The 24,166-nt window shown below is 47.2% G+C and overlaps 1 protein-coding gene across 1 annotated transcript in view; it reads left to right on the forward strand.

The window, feature by feature from the left end:
- Nucleotides 1-23,054, forward strand: part of GALNT9 (polypeptide N-acetylgalactosaminyltransferase 9) — a 180,467-nt gene extending 157,413 nt beyond the window's left edge. The window contains exons 7-11 of the mRNA XM_056859407.1: nucleotides 3,125-3,310; nucleotides 6,776-6,913; nucleotides 11,698-11,793; nucleotides 19,642-19,809; nucleotides 22,876-23,054. Of these exons, the coding sequence (XP_056715385.1) occupies nucleotides 3,125-3,310; nucleotides 6,776-6,913; nucleotides 11,698-11,793; nucleotides 19,642-19,809; nucleotides 22,876-23,022 (735 nt within the window). The 3' untranslated portion in view covers nucleotides 23,023-23,054. The remainder of the gene's footprint in view (nucleotides 1-3,124; nucleotides 3,311-6,775; nucleotides 6,914-11,697; nucleotides 11,794-19,641; nucleotides 19,810-22,875) is intronic.
- The last annotated feature ends 1,112 nt before the right edge of the window (nucleotides 23,055-24,166 follow it).

Below are 24,166 nucleotides of genomic sequence, written 5' to 3' on the forward strand. Positions count from 1 at the left end.
TTCCGCCCGCAATTTAAACCCATTATTGCAAGTCCTATCCTCTGCTGCCAACATGAACAGCTCCCTGCCCTTGTCTAAGTGACAGCCCTTCAAATACTTCAAGAGAGCAATCATGTCCCCTTCAACCTCCTCTTCTCCAGACTAAACATTCCCAACTCTCTTAGCCTTTCCTCATAGGGCTTGGTCTTCAGGCCCCTGGTCATCCTCGTGGCTCTCCTCTGCGCCTGTTCCATCTGAGACAGGAAATTTGGGACAGGAAAGGCAAGAAAAGCTGATCACAGGCTGATGTCTCTTTGGGTGTAAAGTGCCATCAAGTCTCAGCTAACTTATGGCGACCCCCAGCAACGGGCTTTCAAGGCAACTGAGAAGCAGAGGGGATTTGCCATTGCCTTCCTTTGCAGAGTCTTCCTTGGTGGCCTTCCCTTCAAATACTGATCCTGTTTAACTTCCGAGATCTGACGAGATCAGGCTGTACCACGCCGCCTTCCCTCCGATCTCTCTTTACCAAGGAAAATATCTTATGAAGTCTCCGTGGTGCCGGCAGTGGTCTCAGATTTCACCTCTGGGTGTGTATTTGGCTACCAAGAGATCCAGTAATGGTTGGAAAGAATAATGACGCTAACAAAACATGTTAAAAGTGATCTAAATTAAAAATCTTAACCGCATGAGTTAATATCCATACCTCTTTGTTGTTCCGGTTCCTTGTAGTTTGATTGAACATTTGTCAGAGTCGGAGGCAGGGATGAGTGGGAAGAAAAGAGGATGGAACGGCTCCCTTTTATTGTGTTGCATAACGGGTAGGGTTGCCAACCTCCAGGGGGTTACAACCAAAATTACAGCACTGTGGCCATCAAGCAATAACACCTACAGTGTTGAATGCCAACTCTTTAATATTAAAATACACAAAAACTATAACTACTAAGCTATCTAACTGACCTACATCTACAAAAATACATACAATCAATATGAGACATAATACAAAAGACTGGAACAACAAAATAGGCAATGCCAAGGTAATGTGCATATAAACAGTATCTATTCAAGTCCCGAGAAAAGCTGCAGATAGCGACTCCCTTGGCGACGGCGCTGCCGTGTGTGATTTGAAGGGGCAGTGCCTTCCGTTTAGAAAAGTTATCTGCGGGTTTGGAGAGGGGAGGGACTTCAACGCCATAGAGTCTGATTGCCAAAGCAGCCATTTTCTTCAGGAGAACTGGAGATCAGTTGTAATAGCAGGAGATCTCCAGCTAGTACCTGGAGGTTACCAAAGATGCACCGGTATCCATTAAGGAACTTGTGAAACCCTGGATTAAAAGCTTTTGATGTAAAAGTATGAGATGAGAATATTGAGGGGACTTATAGAACTGTGGAACAGAATAAGGACACCGAAACGGAGCTATTCTAGAGGACCGTATTCCCACTACCGGAGCTTCATCGGGGCTTTGGAGCTACGGTTTCCCCTTTATATGGACTTTATTACAATCTGCTTACGCATATTTGTTATAATTAATTTGTGTGCACAATTGTCATATGTATTACACAGTATCAAAGATGTGTGTTTAATATATGAAGAGATGGAATTAGTACTTGGCTATGTTGTGATTTAACCCTCTATGTTGATTTCTTTTCAGTACCTGGAGTTTGGCAACCCTACTGGCAACCATACATCACATCCTTGCTGAGCACCCTCCTCTCCCCAAACTCTGCTTTTCCCCAGGCCTCATCCCCAAATCTCCAGGAATTTCCCCAGCCAGAGCCCACAACCCTAACCAAGAATCTCCTTCCCCAAGAACCTCAGTTACAAAAAGAGAAATATGCCCACATCTTCCAGTATATTTCCCATTCAACTATTAACATCAACTAGTTTCTTTTTCTGAAGGTTTGTTCCTTTCGCTCCAGAAATTCTGGGCCCTGTGCCCGTCCAGATTTATGGCCACCACTGTAGCTCTCCCCGCCCCCATGCATTTCATTAATCAAATGTAAATTTGGGTGGCCTGTGATTTACCATACCATGGCTTGAGGACAGCAAAAGAGAAAGAAATACCATTTAGCAAAATAAATCTTTTTTAAAAAGCCTCGTTGCATTTTGTTTGGCTTTTTGTCACGTCGTTTCTCAGTGTCACCAAGGAAGCAGAGGCAGGCAGCTTTTCTTGTCCAGTCATGGTGCATCACTTGCTATAAATGCAATGTATTGTTCACGCTGGGGAAGAAATAATGAAATGTTACGAACATGTTTATTTAGACTTATGGCTCGCACAGTCCAGGTGGGCAAGGATACATGTCCGAAACGGCCGGCGAAATCCCACCCCTTCCTCCTGTAACTGCTCAAACCAAGAATTAAGTACCCAAAGGTCAAGAAAAAATCAACATCCAAGGCCAAAGGTTATACAATATAAAGGTTATGTCAATACAAAATATGTATATATTTATTACAGGCTAAAATCGGTAACATATATAAGGCCCTACAATAGCTTAACAAACCAGAGTTGTAGGGTTAAGTTGTAGGGTTAAGTTCCCCTCCCCCCTTTGTTGTTGGTATACCATTCAAACCCAGTTCAAATGAAAGATCATAGAATCATAGAATCATAGAGTTGGAAGGGACCACCAGGGTCATCTAGTCCAACCTCCTGCACAATGCAAGAAATTCACAACTGCCTCCCACACACACACACACCCAGTGACCCCTACTCCATGCCCAGAAGATGGCCAAGATGCCCTCCCTCTCATCATCTGCTTGAGGTCATAGAATCAGCTCACCACCTCCCGAGGAAGCCTGTTCCACTGAGGAACCGCTCTAACTGTTAGAAAATTCTTCCTAATGTCTAGTTGATTTAAAATGCTTCCCAAAGATGCTTAGGATGGGACCGAGGAGTGAGCCATGCTCACTCAGGCATGGATCTGTCAAGTTAACCCATATGGGCTTCTTGGGACACCACATTGACCAGCCAGGGTTGCCAACTTTGGCTTGGGAACACTCCTGGAGAATTGGGGTGATGATTTGAACAGGCTGGTTTCCTGACTCACGACACCTTCTCTTAACCACCACGGCTGCCACACCAGCTTTGTTGAGTCTATTTATTCTCTTCCTCCTTTCATGGCTCTCTCCCCCCCTTCTTGTTTTTCACAGGTTTGGCAGTGTGGAGGAAGCATGGAGGTGTTGCCATGCTCTCGGGTGGCACACATCGAGCGCACAAAGAAACCGTACAACAATGACATTGATTACTATGCAAAGCGCAACGCCTTGCGCGCCGCTGAAGTGTGGATGGACGACTTCAAGTCACACGTTTACATGGCGTGGAACATCCCAATGACGGTAAGGAAGAGGTGGAAGTGCTTCTGAAAGGATGTGAAGATTGGGGTTGGGGTTGCCAATTCTGGAGAGCCAGAGTGATGTAGTGGTTAAGAGCAGTGGTTTGGAGCTGTGGACTCTGATCTGGAGAACTGGGTTTGATTCCCCACTCCTCCACATGAGCGACGGAGGCTAATCTGGTGAACTGGATTTGTTTCTCCACCCCAACACATGAAGCCAGCTGGGTGACCTTGGGCTAGTCACACTCTCTCAGCCCCACCTACCTCATAGAGTGTCTGTTGTGGGGAGGGGAAGGGAAGGTGATTGTAAGCTGGCTTGATTATTCCTTAAGTGGTAGAGAAAGTCAGCATATAAAAAACAACTCTTCTTCTTTTCACCCCACTCAACAAAGGACATGTCCGGCCTTTCCCCCATCCCAGGTGACCTTGGGGGTGGTGGACTATTTCAGGGCAATTTTTTTGTCCCAGACTACCCATGGCTTTTGCAGCCAAATGAGTATACAAACACTGCCAGAACACCAATGCAGTTAGTTTGACATATAAAGTGGCTCTTTCATGGAAAGCAAGGTACCCTGTGCATAGAGAAGGTCTCTTTCTCTCCAGGGACTTTGCCATGGGAATATAATCCTACCTAATGCATGCTACGGAGACCTCATCTTCCAGGGCTGGTCCCCAGATGCCGGTCTAAATCCCTCTACATGTCATTTCCCTGCATGATCCTAATCATCGGACCCTCTAGCTCAACAACGGCTGCTGCGTCTGGCTCTTGAAGGTCTTGAGCAGAGAGAGGTTTTTTCCCAACAGATCCTTTAACCGGAGATGCCAGGGACTGAACCGGGGGACCTTCCGCATGCATATAACATTCTCAGAAATCTGACAAGGAAAAGCAATTGCAACTTTGGGAGGCAGGCGTGTTCAGCAGCCCAATTTGAACCAAGCTAAGCTGGATATTTTTTTTTAAAGGCCATTTCTGTGAGCAATTGAGATGTGACCGAAATCTCTTCTGTGCAATTACTTTCCGATGGTCGCTTTCTCCAATGAGCTACAATGCGAGCCTTTGGGGGAAGAAAAATAAAGACAACGTTGCTTTATCAGACATAAAAACCAGCCATGGTACATTAAAGGTTTACCTTCTGAGATAGAAAATTGTTTTGTTTTTTTTATCATAAAAAAATACGCCCCAATTTTATTTTTGAACGTATCTACTGTGCAAAGCTTGGGGTGCCTATCCGATTGGATGGAAAGGTGACGTGCTGCTTGCAGAAGCCCTTTCCGGTTCCCAGAAGGGGTGTTCTGTCTCTCGTGTGATTGTGTAAGAAAAGTGACTGAGGAGGGGGCCGTGGCTCAGTGACAGAGCCTCTGTTTGGCATGCAGAAGGTCCCAGGTTCAATCCCCAGCATCTCCAGTTAGAGGGACTAGGCAAGTGGGTGATGTGAAAGACCTCTGCCTGAGACCCTGGAGAGCCGCTGCCGGTCTGAGTAGACAGTACTGACTTTGATGGACCAAGGGTCTGATTCAGTATAAGGCAGCTTTATGTGTTCATTTGTGCAACTGGGAAGGGGCCGTGGCTCAGTGGCAGAGCATCTGCTTGGCATGCAGAAGGTCCCAGGTTCAATCCCCGGCATCTCCAGTTAAACCCTAGGCAAGTAGGTGATGTGAAAGACCTCTGCCTGAGACCCTGGAGAACCGCTGCTGGTCTGAGCAGACAATACTGACTTTGATGGACCAAGGGTCTGATTCATGTGTATAAGGCAGCTTTATGTGTTCAAGCCAAACACAGAGGGCTGCTGAGAGTCATGGTGGAGCCTCCTGAACACCTGCTGCTGCTTCATACTGAATCAGACCTTTGGTCCATCAAAGTCAATATTGGTCGTTTATGCATGGGAGTTTTCCCTGAGGTTCGTTGCTCGCTGGACCCACACTTCCCTGTTGGGAGTCTATGTACCAGCAGTCTCAGGCTCTGCCCCGAAAATCTCCCGCCGGTGGCAAAGAGGGACCTGGCAACCCTAGCTGCCACCTAGGACTCCAAAAATAGGTCATACCTCAATCCACCTCTCTTGTTTCAATACCTTCCCCTTCCCTGTTTTAATTCCTCCCATCCTCTCAGTATTTCCACAATCCTCCATGCAGCCTGATCAGAGAGCTAGTGCGGTGTAGTGGTTAAGAGTGGTGGTTAGGAGCGGTAGACTCTAATCTGAAGAACCGGGTTTGATTCTCCACTCCTCCACATGAGCGGCAGATTCTAATCTGGTGAACCGGGTTGGTTTCCCTACTCCTACCCAGGAAGCCTGCTGGGTGGCCTTGGGCTAGTCACAGTTCTTTTAGAGCTCTCTCAGCCTCACCTACCTCACAGGGTGTCTGTTGTGGGGAGGGGAAGGGAAGGTGATTGTAAGCCGGTTTGAGTCTCCCTTAGGTGCTAGAGAAAGTCGGCATATAAAAACCAACTCTTCTTCTTCATCATCTTTTATGACTCTCAGTTGGTCTACCGTAGCTAACAATTCTGCTAAAATCCATACTCGGTAGATCTTCGTAGATATTACATCCTCATATTCTCCAGATTAGAGTCTACTGCTCCTAACCACCGCTCTTAACCACTACACTACGCTGGCTTTCTGATCAGGCTGCATGGAGGATTGTGGAAATACTGAGAGGATGAGAGGAATTAAAACAGGGAAGGTACTGAAACAAGAGAGGTGGATTGAGTTATGGAGTCCTAGGTGGCAGTTAAGGTTTCCAGGTCCCTCTTTGCCACCAGCGGGAGATTTTTGGGGTGGAGCCTGAGGAGGGCAGGGTTTGGGGAGGGGAGTGACTTCAATGCCATAGAGTCCAATAGCCAAAGCAGCCATTTTCTCCAGGTGAACTGATCTTTATTGGCGGGTGATCAGTTTTAATAGCAGGAGATCTCCAGCTAGTACCTGGAGGTTGGCAACCCTAGTGGCAGTTGAAATATAGCTGTACCAAATAAGTGCATGGGATCTTCCATGGTAGCAGTCTTCCGAGTTGGCTTCAGTGGAAAGGTTACTCTATAACTCTTGAAGGAGCGCCACGTACTCACTGGAGCTCATGCAGACGTGCAAGGCTGTGTCGCTACGCGTTGGTTGAATCAGAATTTTACGCATCACCGGTGGGTATTGTTGTGAACCTGTTCTATATAGCTTTAACTGCAAGATTGTCATTGAACAGACAGCAAATTGAATATTGCGGCATTCGGCTTCATTGAAATTTCATTATTCTCATGCCTTTCCTCCCCCCACCTTTTCCTTCAGTAGAGATGTCATTAATATTTATTTCCTGTTCTCAAGGATGGCTGTAGCGCCTTACAAGGCAAGAGAGGTGAAAGGGAAAGCCGAGGACAGGCGGAGGAATCCGTTTGTAAATAAGATGAACAAGGAGGGTTTCTCAAGGAAAGGGACGGGCAGAAAGGCTGGCGTAACAGAATTTCTGTGTCTGCACCTTCTCTCTTTTGCAGAACCCCGGAGTTGACTTTGGAGACGTTTCGGAAAGAATAGCTCTGCGGCAACGTCTTCAGTGCCGGAGTTTTAAGTGGTACTTGGAGAACGTCTACCCTGAAATGAGGATTTACAACAATACCATCACTTACGGAGAGGTAATAAAGGAAATCAGAACTGCATCACATCCCAGCATTAGACTATTGAGAGTTTCTTTTCTTTGTGGGTAGACAACAACGCATAGGTTAGATGTGTGAATAGAACAACCTCATGCTCAGTAAACCAAGGATACTTCTCACGTCTCCTCATCCAGATTTCTGGTTTGATTTTGGAGTGCCCACTTAACTTTGCCTTGTTTCTGACGTGGACCCAATGCATTAGGAGCCTTCCATTGTTCTGTTGTTTATTTCCACATTTTAGAAAGAATGCAACACATGTGCCGCTATATATTACTGCCCTGATATTGCATTCGCCTTCATGGAAACTGCTTCAGGTCCCCAACCTTCAAAGCTGTGGCAGGTGGCTCCAGAGAGCAGGGCTTTCTTAGTGGTGACACCTGGTATTTCTTCTTAGTATGTTTTTTTTTATCCCCATCTTCCCTCCAGATGGGGCAACTTACAGTGCTCAGTTCTCCCTTCTCCACAAGTAAGTTAGGCTGAGAGGAAGAGTGACTGGCCCAAAGTAACTCAGCTAGTTTCTCGGCAGACTGGGGATTTAAACCCGTGTCTCTTAGACACCAGACTCATTGATTCATTCATTCATCTGGGCACTGTTAACTCACTTTTTCCCCACCCAATGTGGATTCAGTGTGGCTTACAATATCACCACCTTCACCCAACAGAAAAACACTAAGATTTAAACCCAAGTTAAACCTACCTACTCTAAGTAAGCTAATGCATAGGGAGGAAAGGGGTAGAGTCAGTGGTAGCCACTCTGCCATCGATGGCTACAGTCCGTCCCCAGGCAAGCAAGATTGGTTCTTGGAATACCCTTCACCTTTCCCTTGGCCTGCCTCTGTTGCTGGCCATCTTTAGACACCAAGCCAAGACCTTTGAATTACATTTTTGGTTAGAGGATAACACCTCTTCTGATTTTCCCTTAATGCAGCTCTTTTATGGCTCCATCTTGTCTAGGTTTTACTGTTATTGCTGTTTTTATTTTACGTTCTGTTCTTAAGGTTTGTGGTGACTTGTTTTATGTTTGGTCTCTGATCTTTTTTAATGGTATTTTTTATAATTTGTATTTTTTTTAATTGTGTGATGAACTGCCGTGGATGCGAATACAGTGAGGGGGTATATAAATATGCATTTTGACCTGGCATTCAGTTCCGTTGATCTTCCGTTGCGCGTAGATAAAATGCTGCCCGCAAAAAAACAGTTGTGGTGTGATCATAAGTATGATTGTCTCATGAATCCTTTGGTGTAGTGATGATGTGGGGGCTAAGCCTCAGTTTAACACTAGTAAGACCCCCACCAGCTAGCTGAACAGTGCCGGGGCAAGGGAACCCAAAACAGGGGATCCCCCAGCCCCAGCTCTGGTATGACAACCCTAGAATAAGGGATAGGCGGGGAGCATCCCATTGAAGACGTAAAATGGCTGCTGGGCATTTTTGAGCATTTATCAGGGTGGCTCACACACGCATAAGAACATAATAACATAAGAAAAGCCCTGCTGGATCAGACCCAGGCCCACCAAGTCCAGCAGTCTGTTCACACAGTGGCCAACCAGGTGCTTCTAGAAAGCCCCCAAACAAGACAACGGCAGCAGCACCGTCCTGCCTGTCTTCCACAGCACCTAAGATAATAGGCATGCTCCTCTGATCCTGGAGAGATCAAATGGTTTTGGATTGAACACTGGGGTGGACTGCGTGTCTTGTGGTTAGTTAATCTTCCAAGTTGTTTCCCTGATGACAACCAAGGCATTGTCTGCAGACTTCCACGAGGGGAAGAAGTTATCGACGTTGAGGCAGATATAAAACATATTGAGATAGTTGTAAAAATATATTTCCTTCACCATTTTTAAGGCTGTCGTAAAATTGTTGTCATCCCCCAGTACTCCGAGTAATGCTCTCATCATAAATGAAATTCCCAGCCGCTTAACACTCGGCACACTGTAATTGGCAGCAGTTTGGGATTATGTGCTGGGTTACCTCACAGTGCAGTCTGCTGTTGGACAATATTTATGTCACCGATTAGACAGGAAGGGAGCCTGAGGGGGCTCCCAAGACATGAACACACATGAACACATGAAGCTGCCTTATACTGAATCGGACCCTTGGTCCATCAAAGTCAGTATTGTCTACTCATGAGGTAGGTGAGGCTGAGAGAGTTGGGAGAGAACTGTGACTGGCCCAAGGTCACCCAGTTGGCTTCATGTGGAGGAGTGGGGAAACCAACCCGGTTCTTCAGATTAGAGTCCACTGCTCATGTGGAGGAGTGGGGACTCAAACCCAGTTCTCCAGATTAGAGTCCACCTTTCTTAACCACTACACCACGCTGTTGGTTTTGCCTGCCCTTCTTGAGGTTGTCCTCCTCCTGACAGTCTCAACTAGGGATGCCAGGTGATCGTGTGCGAGGACGTCACTTCGATTTTTACTCCCTGAAGCACCGCACTGCTGCACCGGCTTTAGCACTCAAACCCCCAACATTTAACACTCAAATCCCCAAAATTTGGGGGTTTGAGTGTTAAATTGGCCGCAGCGATGTGGCGCTTCTGGAAGTAAAACCCGAAGTAACATCATCGTGTGCGTGCAGCCACACATGACCGCCCCAGCCCTGCCCCCTAAAACCTCCCCCCCCCCCGATCAAGAGGGGGGACCTGGCAACCTTATGACACACACAGAAGTAGGCACATAAAGGATCCAGTGTGTTAACTGCTGTCAAGTTGCTTCCGCCTCATGGCGACCCTATCAATCAATGTCCTCCAAAATGTCCTATCTTTGACAGCCTTGCTCAGATCTTGCAAACTGAGGGCTGTGGCATCCGTTATTGAGTCGATCCATCTCTTATTGGGTCTTCCTCTTTTCCTGCTGCCCTCAACTTTTCCTAACATGATTTGTCTAGTGATTCTCGCCTTCTCATAATGTGACTAAAATACGATAGCCTCAGTTTAGTTATTTTAGCTTCTAGGGTCAGTTCAGGCTTGATTTGATCTATAACCCACGGATTTGTTTTTTTGGCAGCCCACGGTATCAGTCACACTCTCCTTCAACACCACATTTCAAAGGAATCTACTTGCTTCCTATCAGCTTTCTTCAATGTCCCGCTTTCACACCCATACATAGTAATAGGGAATACGACGGCATGAATTAACTTGATCTTTGTGGCCAGTGACACATCCTTACACTTAAGGATCTTTTCTAGCTCCTTCCTGGCTGCCCTTCCCAGTCTCAACCTCCTTCTGATTTCTTGGCTGCAGTCTCCCTTTTGGTTGATGATGGAGCCAAGGAATAGAAAGTCTTCAACACACTTCCTTGCCAGTAAATCCCATCGGACATAGCGGGACTTCTAGTTAGGATTCAGCGGCACATGCAGTTCAATCCCCGCGACTGCAAACCTTACACGGAGCGACTCTGCTTCTTGCTGTTCCCTGGTGCAGAGTTATGTGCGCTTATCTCTAGGCAATGCGCCCGGAGTGATGGATGGCAGCCAATAGATTGAATTCAGATTTCTCATCAGTGTTACTCAGCGCAGTGTTTGGACGGGGCTGTTTACAGTGCATAGTACGACTTCATCATCTTTCGCGTCATTCCCCACAAATAAAATCTGCTTCGAGTTATCAGCCCTTTTAAAAATTGCTGCCGGCGAGGATAATCCATGTGCGCCTCCGCAGAATAGAAAGCTGTATTAAGGCCCTAAGATGCCCAAAAGAAGGATTAATGGGGTGTCAGGATGGGTGAAGGAGTGTGTTTTTCTTTCCTCCGAGAAGTACCGCAACAAGGCTTCTCTTCCTATTTGCTCTAATAATGGCCAGTGGACCAGATTTGAACACATGAAGCTGCCTTATACTGAACCAGACCCTTGGTCCATCAAAGTCAGTACTGTCTACTCAGACTGGCAGCAGCTCTCCAGGGTCTCAGGCAGAGGTCTTTCACATCACCTACTTGCCTAGTCCCTTTAACTGGAGATGCCGGGGATTGAACCTGGGACCTTCTGCATGCCAAGCAGATGCTCTGCCACTGAGCTACGGCCCTTCCCCCATTGATCAGAAGCCAGGTAACAGTTGGGATGGTATTGCACAAGGGTCCCCAGTGTGGTGCCCGTGGGTACCACGGCACTCACTGACACCTTTTCTGGTGCCTGCCAAGTGTTTTTGGGAAGTGGGTGAGGCCAGGTAGGGCGTTTGCCCAGCAAGGCTTCTGATTGACTATTGAAGCTTTCATAGGCTGTGCAGGTTTTTGAAAATGATGCTCTGGCAGCGGCTGCCGCCCCTCTACAAGGATAGGGTTGCCAATTGGCCTGTGGTGGAAGGGAAACTACCGCCCATCCACCGGGCTGCCCGCCGGCCAGCTGAAGGCCGGCGGCACTGCAGGCACACACGCGTGGTAAACCCGAAAGTGACGCGGACGCTCTAGCACCCTCAGCTACAATGCTATGGAAACCATAGAGGTTTGGCCAGGATCGCTAGAGCGTCCCTGTGACCCGTCACTTCCGAGTTAAACCTTGGCCCGTGTAACTTTGTTCAGGGATGTAGCCGTAAAGTTGCCGCACAATTCTTCCACTGCAGAACTTTATTTCGTGAATAACAATGCATGACATTGGTGTCAGAAGCCATTACGATAGCAGAGCGCAGCACTTTTCCTGGGGAAATGGCACCGCTTGACCCAACTGCATGATTAAACGAATCCTCTGGGTGCCCCGGAACGTGAGCTGCAATCACGGGAAGGATCCATCATATGAGGAAAACCCTCTCCCTTTCTTACCTCTCCTTGCTTCCATTTCAGGTACGCAACAGCAAAGCAAGCGGCTACTGCTTGGACCAAGGAGCCGAGGAGGACGACAAGGCCATTCTTTACCCGTGTCATGGAATGTCCTCCCAGGTAGATAAGATTACATGCCTTATTCATTAAGTTCCGCGTGGCGTAGTGGTGAAGAGCGGTGGTTTGGAGCGGCGGAGTCTGACCTGGAGAACCGGGTTCGATTCCCCACTCCTCCACAGGGGGTGGCGGAGGCTGATCTGGTGAACTGGTTTTGTTTCCCCACTCCTCCACATGAAGCCAGCGGGGTGACCTTGGGCCAGTCACAGCTCTCTCAGCCCCACCTACCTCACAGGGTGTCTGCTGTGGGGAGGGGAAGGGAAGGTGATTGTACTGAAGTTAAGCTTTGGCAATCACTTTGAAAAGGGCTTCGTTTTTTTTGTTTTGTTACTGCGGCCACCGTGGCGTGTCGGAATTCCAAATGTGGCCACAGGCTCAAAAAGGTTGGGGACCCCTGATCTAGATCTCCATTCACAAGAAACGCTGAGTCTTGGCCTCAGTATTACATCAGCACTTTTAATCCTGCAGAAGTCAATATGGATTTTAGCCTGGGTTTATTATTATAGGCCTGCATTTTCAGTCATTTTAGCCAGCTGAGTGACCTTGGGCTAGTCACAGCTCTCTCAGCCCCACCTACCTCCCAGGGTGTCTGTTGAGGGGAGGGGAAGGGAAGGTGGTTGTAAGCCAGTTTGATGCTTCCTTAAACGGTAGAGAAAGTCGGTGCATAAAAACCAACTCTTCTTCATTTATTTAGTAGAGGTATTCTTTTTGCCTGAAATTTTCATCAGTGCTTAGACCGAACGGTTCAATTTTTTTTCTTTGTATGCCTTGAGGTTTTCAAAGCGTTATCTCCTCTGATCATGCTTCTGTCGCTCTGTCTAATTTTTTTAATGAAAGTCACATAGCATCGAAATCCCAGATGGTTCCCCCACCCTGCAACCCCGGCATCAAGCCTTTAATGTTGTTTTAGTGCTTTCTGATGCGCGTTCCAAATTGGAAGCACATTAATGAATTGTCACTCATGCATTCATGCATAAATAATCCTGACCTTATCACCCGTCAAACAATTACCTGCAGTTTAGCTGGATATGTTATTGGTTTGGATTGGAACGCCGCTTTGAATGTTAAGATGGGAGGTCTGGCAACACGGGGCGGTATAGAGCCGTCTTTTGTTTCTTCGTGGACACTTCTCTGATCCCATTGAAAGGCGCACGACGGGGAGGCATTTTTATGCACTTGTCCTAGTAAATGTTGTCACCGATAAATCGGGGGTGGGGGGGTTGGGACCCCAGCCACTTAATTAGATTCAAATGAGGCTTTTGCAAAGGGTCCTGGTTAGTGCTGTTTGGACAGAGTTCATTTAGCATCCAATTACTTCTGCTGTTTTCTTTTCGACCGACAGGGCCGTGCGCAATCGTCAGTACCCCGCCATGTGCCAAATGAGCACGTAATGGGGTAAATGGTTTTGGCTGTCCTACATTTTAAAGAAACATTCTTCTCCTGATCATAGGAATAATCAGACTTCCTGCCTTCCTTTACCGTCCTTTTCTAATGAAGGTTCCCCTACATTGTGTTTTGCTTTCATCCTTTTCTGTGCCGGAGAATGGCGAATACCAAGAGGCTCTGATCATTTGGAAAGGTCATGTTGTAACACCCAGCTGAGTAAAGGGGTAGCATTATCTACTCTCTTTCTCGCTCCTGTAGAGTCATCCACTCCAACTCCCCCTGTTTGCCAGGGACAATCCCTATTTTCTGGTACCAAATTGTGGCCGCTTTGCATGTATTTCTTGCGATTGTTCTGTGTTTGTGGCACACTGCATAGTCTGGATTATGGTAGATGATAGTGGGGGCCTCCTATCATCAGTGGGGGCCAAGCTTTTTCTTAGAATTCCAGCCCTAGTTTACCTGGACATGCATTTGTCTAGTGCAGGAGTCCCTATATAACAACTACCTTTCAAAAAACGTCCTCTGGTGGCACAGTTGGGGTGGTGGTAGAAGCCATGAAGAGATTATTGGGGTATGTGCGTAAGAAACCCCAATATGGATGTTCTGTTAACACTGCCAAAACCTCTTTGTTTTATTTTTTTGCTATATTTACAGTCTTCCTTTCTCACTGAGGCTCAAGGTGGATTCCTCAGTGTCAGTTGATGCAATCAATAGGGCGAGACATCCAATAAGCAATACAATAGGACTCGGATTACCAAAATTTGAAACACAGGGCAGAGTATGAGACATAATATGTTAAACAATGCAGAAAGTGGTATTATAAAATAGGGTTGCCAGTCCCTCTTCGCTACCGGTGGGAGATTTTAGGGGCGGAGCCTGAGGAGGGTGGGGTTTGAGGAGGGACTTCAATGCCATAGAGCCCAATTGCCAAAGTGGCCATTTTCTCCAGGGGAACTGATTTCTATCGGCTGGAGATCAGTTGTAATAGCAGGAGATCTCCAGCTAGGACCTGGAGGTTGGCAACCCTAATTATCAAAGTAGAAAACAATGCACTGAGAACAAGATAATACATACAGCAAACAGATAATACATACTGTACATGGTGGTGCCCTGACCTGGATGGCCCAGGCTAGCTCAATCTTATTAGATCTCAGAAGCTAAGCAGGGTCGGCCCTGGTTATTACTTGGATGGGAGACCACCAAGGAAGTCCAAGCTGTTATCTGGAGACCATGGCAAACGTTAAAGATTGAGCTATTTTTAGCTACATGAATTTTGCGGGTTCCACTGTGACTGCCAAAGAGATTTAATGCTGGCTGAAGAAGCTAATGTATATTGGTGAAAACACTATACATCCGGAAGGCGTTCCTGGGCTCCGCTCTGAGCTTCGCTGGGCACTTCGTGCCGCGTTCTTGCATATTTCAAACGTTTGATACGTGGATTTTCAATTTGTGGTCCAATTGAAACCATTCATTGTTTGAGGCTCACAAGCCCCTTGCCAGTGGACTTCTCCATCCTCCCTTGAGGACTGCTGTTGTTTTGTGTTGTTGTTTTGTGTGGTTTTTGTTTATGTTGTTGAATAAACTTTTGTTTGCACAAACAACAGTAATTCACATTACTGTTATAATGTTTGTATTTTCATATAATCGTTGAAATACACAAATTGTTGTTCATTGAATTCTATTATATATTGGCTTAGTACTGGTTCTTCTTAGCAACTAACTTAGCAGTGAATGAAAGTCCTCCAAAATGTCCTATCTTTGACAGCCTTGCTCAGATCTTGCAAATTGAAGGCTGTGGCTTCCTTTATTGAGTCAATCCATCCCTTGTTGGGTCTTCCTCTTTTCCTGCTGCCCTCAACTTTTCCTATCATGACGGTCTTTTCCAGTGACTCTTGTCGTCTCATGACGTGACCAAAATACGACAGCCTCAGTTTAGTCATTTTAGCTAACTTAGCAGTACTGGTGATATTTCATAACTTGCTTCACAGAGGCAGGCAATGGCAAACCCCCTCTGTTCATCTCTTGCTTGGAAAACCCTGCATGGTTGCCATAAATCGGCTGCAACTTGACGGCAATTTCCACCACCACCATACGCAGCGGCAAAGGCAATGAAATCCCAACCGAAAACTGTCACACTATGAACACAGGCCCTGGTTATAAAAATCCTCTACAAAAAGGACTTAGGGGGAAAATCCATGCCATCTTCTGGGCATGGAGTAGGGGGTCACTGGGGGCGTGGTGGGGGAAGGTAGTTTGGAATTTCCTGCATTGTGCAGGGGGTTGGACTAGATGACCCTGGTGGTCCCTTCCAACTCTATAATTCTATGAGTCTAAAATCGAACCATTGAAACTCAAAAGTGTATTTTGAGAAAAGAGTCCCCGGATCAGATCGCAGAGTTGCGTTGCTTCCCTTTTAACTGGCATCAGATTGGCAGAAGTGGGAACCCGCAACGGCTCACAGGAGCCTCTCTCTGCATGTGGAAAGCAAGCTGGATTGAACCATGCCCTCCTCTCGTCTCCCACTCCCTGTCAGCCCCTTTCCTCCTCTCTTCCCTCACATTGTTGAGTGAAGTTGGTGCAGCCGAAGCCCTCTCACCAAATTAATTTTGTAAACTGGGGTGAGATGATAGGAGCTTTCCAGCTGTGTGATCATTAATTAACTTGGCTACATACGAGCAATCTCAGCCTTTGCTATCTACAAAGCGTTCAGTTGAGTTTTTTTTTTTAAATGCCGCCTCTTGATGAAGCTCAACATTTTGTGATTTGTAGAAGGGGGTGATGATCCCCCCCAAAAAATGGCAAATAGAGATGAGCCCCCAACAGCATTCTCTGAGGAGAAACTAGGCAATCTCATAAGAACATAAGAAAGGCCCTGCGGGATCAGACCAAGGCCCATCAAGTCCAGCAGTCTGGTCACACAGTGGCCAACCAGGTACCTCTAGGAAGCCACAAACAAGACGACTGCAGCAGCATTGTCCTGCCTGTGTTCCACAGCACCCAATATAATAGGCATGCTCCTCTGATACTAGAGAGAATAGGTATGCAGCGTGACTAGTATCCTTTCTAACTAATAGCCATGAATACCCCTTTTCTCCATGAATATGTCCACTCCCCTCTTAAAGCCCTCCAAGCTGGCAGCCATCACCACATCCTGGGGCAGGGAGTTCCACGATTTAACTATGCGTTGTGTGAAAAAATATTTCCTTTTATTTGTTGTGAATCTCTCACCCTCCAGCTTCAGCAGATGACCCCGCGTTCTAGTATTATGGGAGAGGGAGAAAAACTGCTGTTACAACTGATCTCCAGCCAATAGGGATCAGTTCCCCTGGAGAGCATGGCCACTTTGGCAATTGGACTCTACAGCATTGAAGTCCCTCCCTTCCCCAAACCCCGCCCTCCTCAGGCTCCGCCCCAGAAACCTCTCACCAGTGTCAAAGAGAAACCTGGCAACCCTAGGAGTAACCTGCATGTCCTAGATATAGGGTTACCAGGTTCCTCTTCGCCACCAGCCAGTACCTGGAGGTTTGGAAATCAGCACAGGAAAAGGGTACAAAGTAGCAAAAGTCTTATTACTGGCTATTACAAAGTAGACAAAGACAAATACAAAGTGGTGCATAACAACAGAATTGTGCTAAATGTACTATCCTATTAAACATATACATATATACAAAGCACGTATAATGCAAACTCTATGCAAAGTACATAATAGATGTTCTTCTGAGTAATAGATGAGTACAGTTCATGTAGGATATCCAATGAATGGTATAATCCAGGGGTGGGGAACGTCAGGCCCGGGGGCCGTATAAGGCCCGCGAAATCATTTGGTCTGGCTCTTTGTGGGTCCTGGCAAATCTCTAGCTCAGAAGGATCTAAGACTGGCAATCCGCCCCCTCCCGCGGACAGGAATAGCCTCTATTCAAGGTGGATGTGAGCTTGTCTTGCGAGAAAATGAACCTTCTTTCCCCCTTGGAGAAGAGTCATTAGCTATGGAGCTGCTAGGACCGCCCAAGAGACTGTGTTAACCCTTTCCCACCCGGGCCATGGAGAAATGTGTTTCCTCTGTACTACAAGAGGGCTGGGGACGGAAGTGGCGACAATGGGAGGGGTTATAGGGGGCAGGGCCACAGTGTGCGGCCCACGAATGATGTTATAAATATCCAAATGGCCCTTGGCAAAAAAAAGGTTCCCCAGCCCTGGTATAATCCAAAAGAATCCCCATCTCATTCTTTTGGATTATACCATTCATTGGATATCCTACATGAACTGTACTCATCTATTACTCAGAAGAACATCTATTATGCACTTTGCATAGAGTTTGCATTGTACATGCTTTGTATATATGTATATATTTAATAAGATAGTACATTTAGCACAATTCTGTTGTAATGCACCACTTTGTATTTGTCTTTGTCTACTTTGTACTAGCCACTAATAAGACTTTTGCTACTTTGTACCCTTTTCCTATGCTGATTTCCAAACCTACACGGTACAGGCACAGTGGTGCCTTTTTGTTTGATCTATTAGTACCTGGAGGTTGGCAACCCTACCTAGATACTATGGTCTAAAACTCTGGGAAGGAGTATTACAGGATAGCCCCCTCAAAAACTAGGAGCTTGGATTAGAACACAACAACAGTGGCTTCTGGGATCTCTTTTCCCTAATTTGGATTGAGACGGTGTGTGTTGCAGCCTGGTATAGTAGGATCATTTCAGAGGGTAGCCATATTGGTCTGCAGGAGAAGAGCTAGATTCGAGTCCAGTAGCACCTTAGAGGCCGACAAGATTTTGAGGCGTAAGCTTTTGAAAGTCAAAGCTCCCTCCAAATACCTGATGAAGGGAACTTTGACTCTTGAAAGCTTAAACTCCCCAAATCTTGTCGGTCTCTAAGGTGCTGCTGGACCAGAGGAGTGGAGGAGTAGGGAATCAAACCCAGTTCTCCAGGTTAGAGTCCACCACTCTCAACCACTACACCACGCTGGCACTCTGTATTTGTATGAGAGACCCCCAAGGAAGTCCAGGGTTGCTACGCAGAGGCAGACAATGCCAAACCACCTCCAAATGCCTTGCCAGGGTCACCATAAGTCTGCTGCAACTTGACGGCGCTTGCCGCCACCACCAATAAAAGGTTTTACCTGCTTTTGTTCTTGGTTTGGGGCAGCAGGCAGCCTACCACAGAGCCAGAACTCAGCAAAGGGCCCGGCATGGTGGAGTGGTTAAGAGCAGTGGCTTGGAAGGGTGGAGTCTGATCTGGAGAACCGGGTTTGATTCCTCACTTCTACACATGAGCGGCGGAGGCTGATCTGGTGAACTGGATTGGTTTCCCCGCTCCTCCACACGAAGCCATCTGGGTGACCTTGGGCTAGTCACAGCTCTCTCATCCCTGCCTACCTCACAGGGTGTCTGTTGTGGGGAGGGGAAGGGAACGTGATTGTAAGCCGGTTTGAGTCTCCCTTAAGTGCTAGAGAAAGTCGGCATATAAAAACCAACTCTTCTTCCTCTTCTCCCTCTTCTTCGTCTTCCCAGTTTCAAGGAGTTTGAGAAGATTTGCCATCACAAGGATGCTGCCTTCACCCCATCTGAATCTTTTTACTCCTCCGTCCTGCCCCCTCCCCAGTTCCCTGTGCAATTAATATGAAAACAATCCTCGCATCCTCGTGGAAAGTTCAATTTCCTTGCCTCCCGCGGCAGAGAGTTTGCTTTGCCGATGGCCTCTTTATTAAGAACAGCTTCTGACAAGCAATCTAGGCATTTGGAAAAGAGAACAAAGAGGGAATTCCAAAGGGCATTAAGACTCCGACAGGAAATATTAGCATATTATGTGCTGGTTGTGTTAAGTCGTTGCTGCTTACCACTGGCGGCACACGGAAATGTTCTCACATCTAGCTTCCTTTTTTTTAAAAAAAGTCTCCAAATAAGGATGCTGCTGGATAGGATGCCCGGAGATCTGCGACTGATTTCCTGTCTTGTTTAGTTTGTAAAACTCAACCATGGTGGGGAGCTGCTGAAATTAAACAGAGAGTGGGGGTATTTAACCCTTCCGCCATGATTTTCAACAGCCTGAATAGCCCAGTTTGGCTTGGCCTGAGTTCATCAGGACTTAAGAGCTAAGCAGGATCAGCCATGGTCAGTTAATAGAGTTTTTTGGGGTGGGAATACTGAAACAGCATATTACATGGATTTCCATGGGGGGGGTGTTCCTCTGAACATGTGTAGAGTATATTCTGCTCACCACCTTGTAACTTCTCAGTGTCCTCATATTTCGGACTGCAGAGGGTTAGGGAGAGGGCTCTTCACTGGAGGCAAAAAGCTGCCTGCAACACTGTTAATGGTGGTGGGACCAGCCGAAAAATTATTTTCCATCAACAAAGGAACGAAGACTGCCTGCCGAGCTTGAGCCGCGGCGTCTTTTGTGTTAGAAACCGATTGCTGCTTACCTGACTTTGGTTTTTGTATTTTGTGGTTCTAGCTTGTTCGCTACAGCGCCGAAGGTCTCCTGCAATTAGGCCCCCTGGGATCTACAGCCTTTCTGCCGGACTCGAAATGCCTTGTCGATGACGGGAAAGGAAGGACACCCACGCTGAAGAAGTGCGAAGACACTTTGAGGCCTGCGCAGAGGCTGTGGGATTTCACACAGGTACTGTAAGCAGGCTGGAACAAACTATGTAGGTGTGCCCTAGGGCAACTGCCCTATGAGGAGCGGCTGAAACGCTTAGGGCTGTTTAGCCTGGAAGGAAGATGGTTAAGGGGAGACATGGCCCATGTCCCCACCTACAACTTTCCCACCAGTTGCCAGGTCCCTCTTCTCAACCGGCGGGAGATTTTGGAGGTGGAGCCTGAAGAGGGCAGGGTTTGGGGAGGGGAGGGACTTCAATGCCATAGAGTTCAATTGCCAATTTCTCCAGGTGATCTGATCTCTATCAGTTGAATTACCAGGAGATCTCCTGCTGCTACCTGGCAGTTGGCAACCCTAGCAACCCTGCCATGGACAGACAGACAGACAGACAGACAGACAGACAGAGGGGGCTTGTGAGCAGCATACAGGTTTCGAAGCAGTAAAGTGTAACTCATGGGCCAACGCTGTATGCCAGTGAACCCCAGGGTAGCACCCATCGGTGCCACGGTGCTCACCAATACATTTCCTGGCACTCTGAGGATCCTGCTTCATCCATACCGTCTTTTAACATTATTACATCCTTGCTTTTGCTATAGTTGTGTATGTCCCTCTGGGTGCCCCAATTGTTATCGCCTTGGCTTTATACAATCAATGTTTTGCTTTGCTTCATCCCCATTGCCTGACATGGGTACACCTCCCCCTCCCCCATGAACACATGAAGCTGCCTTATACTGAATCAGACCCTTGGTCCATCAAAGTCAGTATTGTCTACTCAGACCGGCAGCAGTTCTCCAGGGTCTCAGGCAGAGAGAGGTCTTTCACATCACCTACCTGCCTAGTCCCTTTAACTGGAGATGCCGGGGATTGAACCTGGAACCTTCTGCATGCCAAGCAGATGCTCTACTACTGAGCCAGGGAAGCCTTTCCCAGGTCTGTCTCCAGCAGAGGTTGTGTTCACCCTGGCGGTAGAGCGCAAACACTTGCCCCGATGCTTCTCGCGGGCCGGTCGATGTCTCATCCTAGCCTAATTGAATCCTTACCCTCTCTTTTTATTTACTTCATTGCTTGTCTGTTTTTCCCATAAGGATTTAAGGCATTATAAAAGTGTTATACAGCGTTATAAAAGACAATTCAAAACAAAAAAATATACTACATACAACGAACAATGCCATAAAAGTAGATTGCGCAGATTAAGGAACGATGCAATAGAAACTGGGTAATTCTGCACATAAAGTGGATTTCGCAAGAACAGCCATTCCTAAGAAATGGGCCAAAAGGGCATAGGAGGCAGCATGATCCCGCCACCAGCGTAGGTGCTGTCTTATTCCGTGATAAGAGGCACTTATGCTGGTGGCGGGGGCAGTTCCGTCAGTAGGGTTGCCAACTGCCAGGTACTAGCTGGAGATCTCCTGCTATTAATCTGATCTCCAGCCAACAGAGATCAGTTCCCCTGGAGAAAAAAGCCACTTTGGCAATTGGACTCTATGGTATTGAAGTCCCTCCCCTTCCCAAACCCCTCCCTCCTCAGGCTCCACCCCAAAAACCTCCCGCCGGTGGCAAAGAGGGACCTGACAACCCTATCCGTCAGTGCCTGGGCGCCATGGAGCTGCACGGGGCTCCTCCGATGCCTAGGGTTATCAGGTCCCTCTTTGCCATTGGTGGGAGGTTTGGGGGGCGGAGCCTAAGGAGGGTGGGGTTTGGGGAGGGACTTCAGTGCCACAGAGTCCAATTGCCAAATTGGCCATTTTCTCCAGGTAACCTGATCTCTTTCGGCTGGAGATTAATTGTAATAGCAGGAGATCTCCATAAAATACCTGGAGGTTGGCAACCCTACTGACGCTGCAGTCTCTCCGGGACCTAAATCCTGGAAGAGAAATGCAGCATGGGGGGGGGGGGGTGTTCCCAGGCAGAGCTAATGATAGTCAGCTTCCAAAGCCCCTCCAGCCCAGGAATGCCCCTACCCCTCCAGCAACAGCGTTGCTGCACCAGGTTTTTCCTGGCGCAGCCTCGCTGTTTTCAATGGGGGGGAAAGCCCCATTTTTGAATTTTTAAATTTAAAAAGACTTTTGTTAGCCTTTGGGCAGCTGGGAAACCTCAGCTACGCTGTCCCCGGCCGCCGCAAAGCTCTGAAATGAGCTATAAGAGAACAGGTTTGGGGCAGTGAGACTTGCGGGGCGAATCCCATCCCCCTTTCCTGCTGGGCTCTGCATGGCTTTCAGGCATGCAGAGATTTTTGGGGCGGCAGGAGGTTTTTGGGGAGAAGCCTGAGGAGGGCAGGGTTTGGGGAGGGACTTCAGTGCCATAGAGTCCAATTGCCAAAGTGGCCATTTTCTCCAGGGGAACTGATCTCTGTCGTCTGGAGATCAGTTGTAATAGCAGGAGATCTCCAGCTAGTACCTGGAGGTTGGCAACCCTAGATTGGTCAGTACTAGGAATCTCCTTGAGGAGAACGATGTAATCAACTTTGGGTCCCCCTGGCAAGAAATGCAGGGTACAAGTGAAGTGAATAGAATAAAAATAAAATAATTCCACATAAAATCTGCACGTTAGGATACAGCCTGTTTTCAGCTCCGAGCTATTTTAATTCTAGTCCGTATCAACCAGCTTACAAACTCTTTTCCAGCTTCTTTATTTTAGTACAGGCATACCTCGTTTTATTGTACTTTATTTTACTGCACCTCGTAGATACTGCGTTTTCGAGCAAGTCTTTTGGCGACATTTTACAGCAGCGTGTGCTCCCTTCGTGTCTCTGTGTCGCATTTTGGTAATTCTCACAATATTTCAAACTTTTTCATTATTATTACAGTACATTTTTTAGGCATAATGCTATTGCACACTTAATAGACTACTGTATAGTGTAAACATAACTTCTACATGCACTGGGAAAACAAAAAAATTGTGTCACTCACTTTATTGCTGTGGCCTGGAACCAAACTCGAAATATCTCGTAGGTATGCTTGTGTATACCAGCAAGATTACCAATGTAATGGCAGCTCATAGATCTTGCAATGCCTGTATTTCTTAGTACACTCTTGTTTATTTCTTTTTCTCTGTGTGAGATTTCTGTATTCTTCATCTGCTTTCCAGAATGGCCCGATCATCAGCCGAGACACAGGACGGTGCCTAGAAGTCGAAATGTCTAAGGATGCTAATTTTGGGCTGAGACTAGTGGTACAAAGATGCTCGGGGCAAAAATGGATGATCAGAAACTGGATAAAACATGGCCGACATTGATTTCTGGGTGGGAAGATGCCATTTCGTCTGGAGGCCTTTGACCAGGATGCGGGCACCCTGCCAAGAGACTTGGGTTCGAGAGGACTGCTGTGTTGAGAAGAGAGCTCAAAGAGGAAGACGACGACGATCAGGGTTGTGAATTATCGGACACTAACTGTTCCTTCAAAGAAATGGCGGGAGACTGGCACCCCATCTAAGACTGCTGAAGGGCAAAACTGTATGTGGGCCGTACCTTTTCAGGCTGCAGGTGGGGGCTTCTATGACTGAACACCGCTCCATTCAAAAGTTGCCTGCATGTAGAAAGCTAGCTTGACAGGGAAGGTGCCTAGGCTAGCGCCCTGCTCTCTGGCCTGTGGAGGGGATTGCTTTGTATGGAGGAGTGTACAATGATCAGAGCCTTCCCTCCAGAAATCTGAAGGGGGCCCAAACCCATACACAGGTTTTTGCACATGAGAATTAGGCTCACGTCTCATATTGTCGGAGTGCCCCAGGAAGACTCACGCAAGCGTTTGGTTCTTCGGGAGACCTTGAGAGGATCAAAACAGACCCTCAGACCAGATTTTGCTTTCTGCTCTCTCGGAAGAAACACAAGGGCAGCCATATCTGGGACAAGTTGGCAAGACTGGGGTGGGGGGGGTCTCTTGACTCAGCTGCGAAGGGCCTGGGGGTGGAGAATAACATGTTAGCTTTAAGTTGCTGAGTGATGCACAACTCCTGCGGTGAACAAAACCATGTGCCTTTTCTACTGTACTTCCTATCCAAGCGGACTGGGAAATCCCGCCTCTTCAGCATGTCTGACTAACTCTCGGAACCACCACCACGACAAAACGTACCCTGTAAATAAATTACACTGCAAAAAATCTAATATATGATACGTTTCAAGAGTCTTTGCCTGGGAGTCCTTCTGTAAAGGAAGAGAAACATTATCAATTACTGTAGGGTGAAGGCAGAGGTAACATTCTGAGAGCCGTGAAGCCGATTTGGAAGTGACCATCAATGGCATTTGATTCAAACATATGAACACATGAAGCTGCCTTATACTGAATCAGACCCTCGGTCCATCAAAGTCAGTATTGTCTGCTCAGACCGGCAGCGGTTCTCCAGGGTCTCAGGCGGAGGGGTCTTTCACATCACCTACTTGCCT

Source organism: Euleptes europaea, chromosome 13, assembly GCF_029931775.1.
Source record: "Euleptes europaea isolate rEulEur1 chromosome 13, rEulEur1.hap1, whole genome shotgun sequence".
Classification (NCBI taxonomy): Eukaryota; Metazoa; Chordata; class Lepidosauria; order Squamata; family Sphaerodactylidae; genus Euleptes; species Euleptes europaea.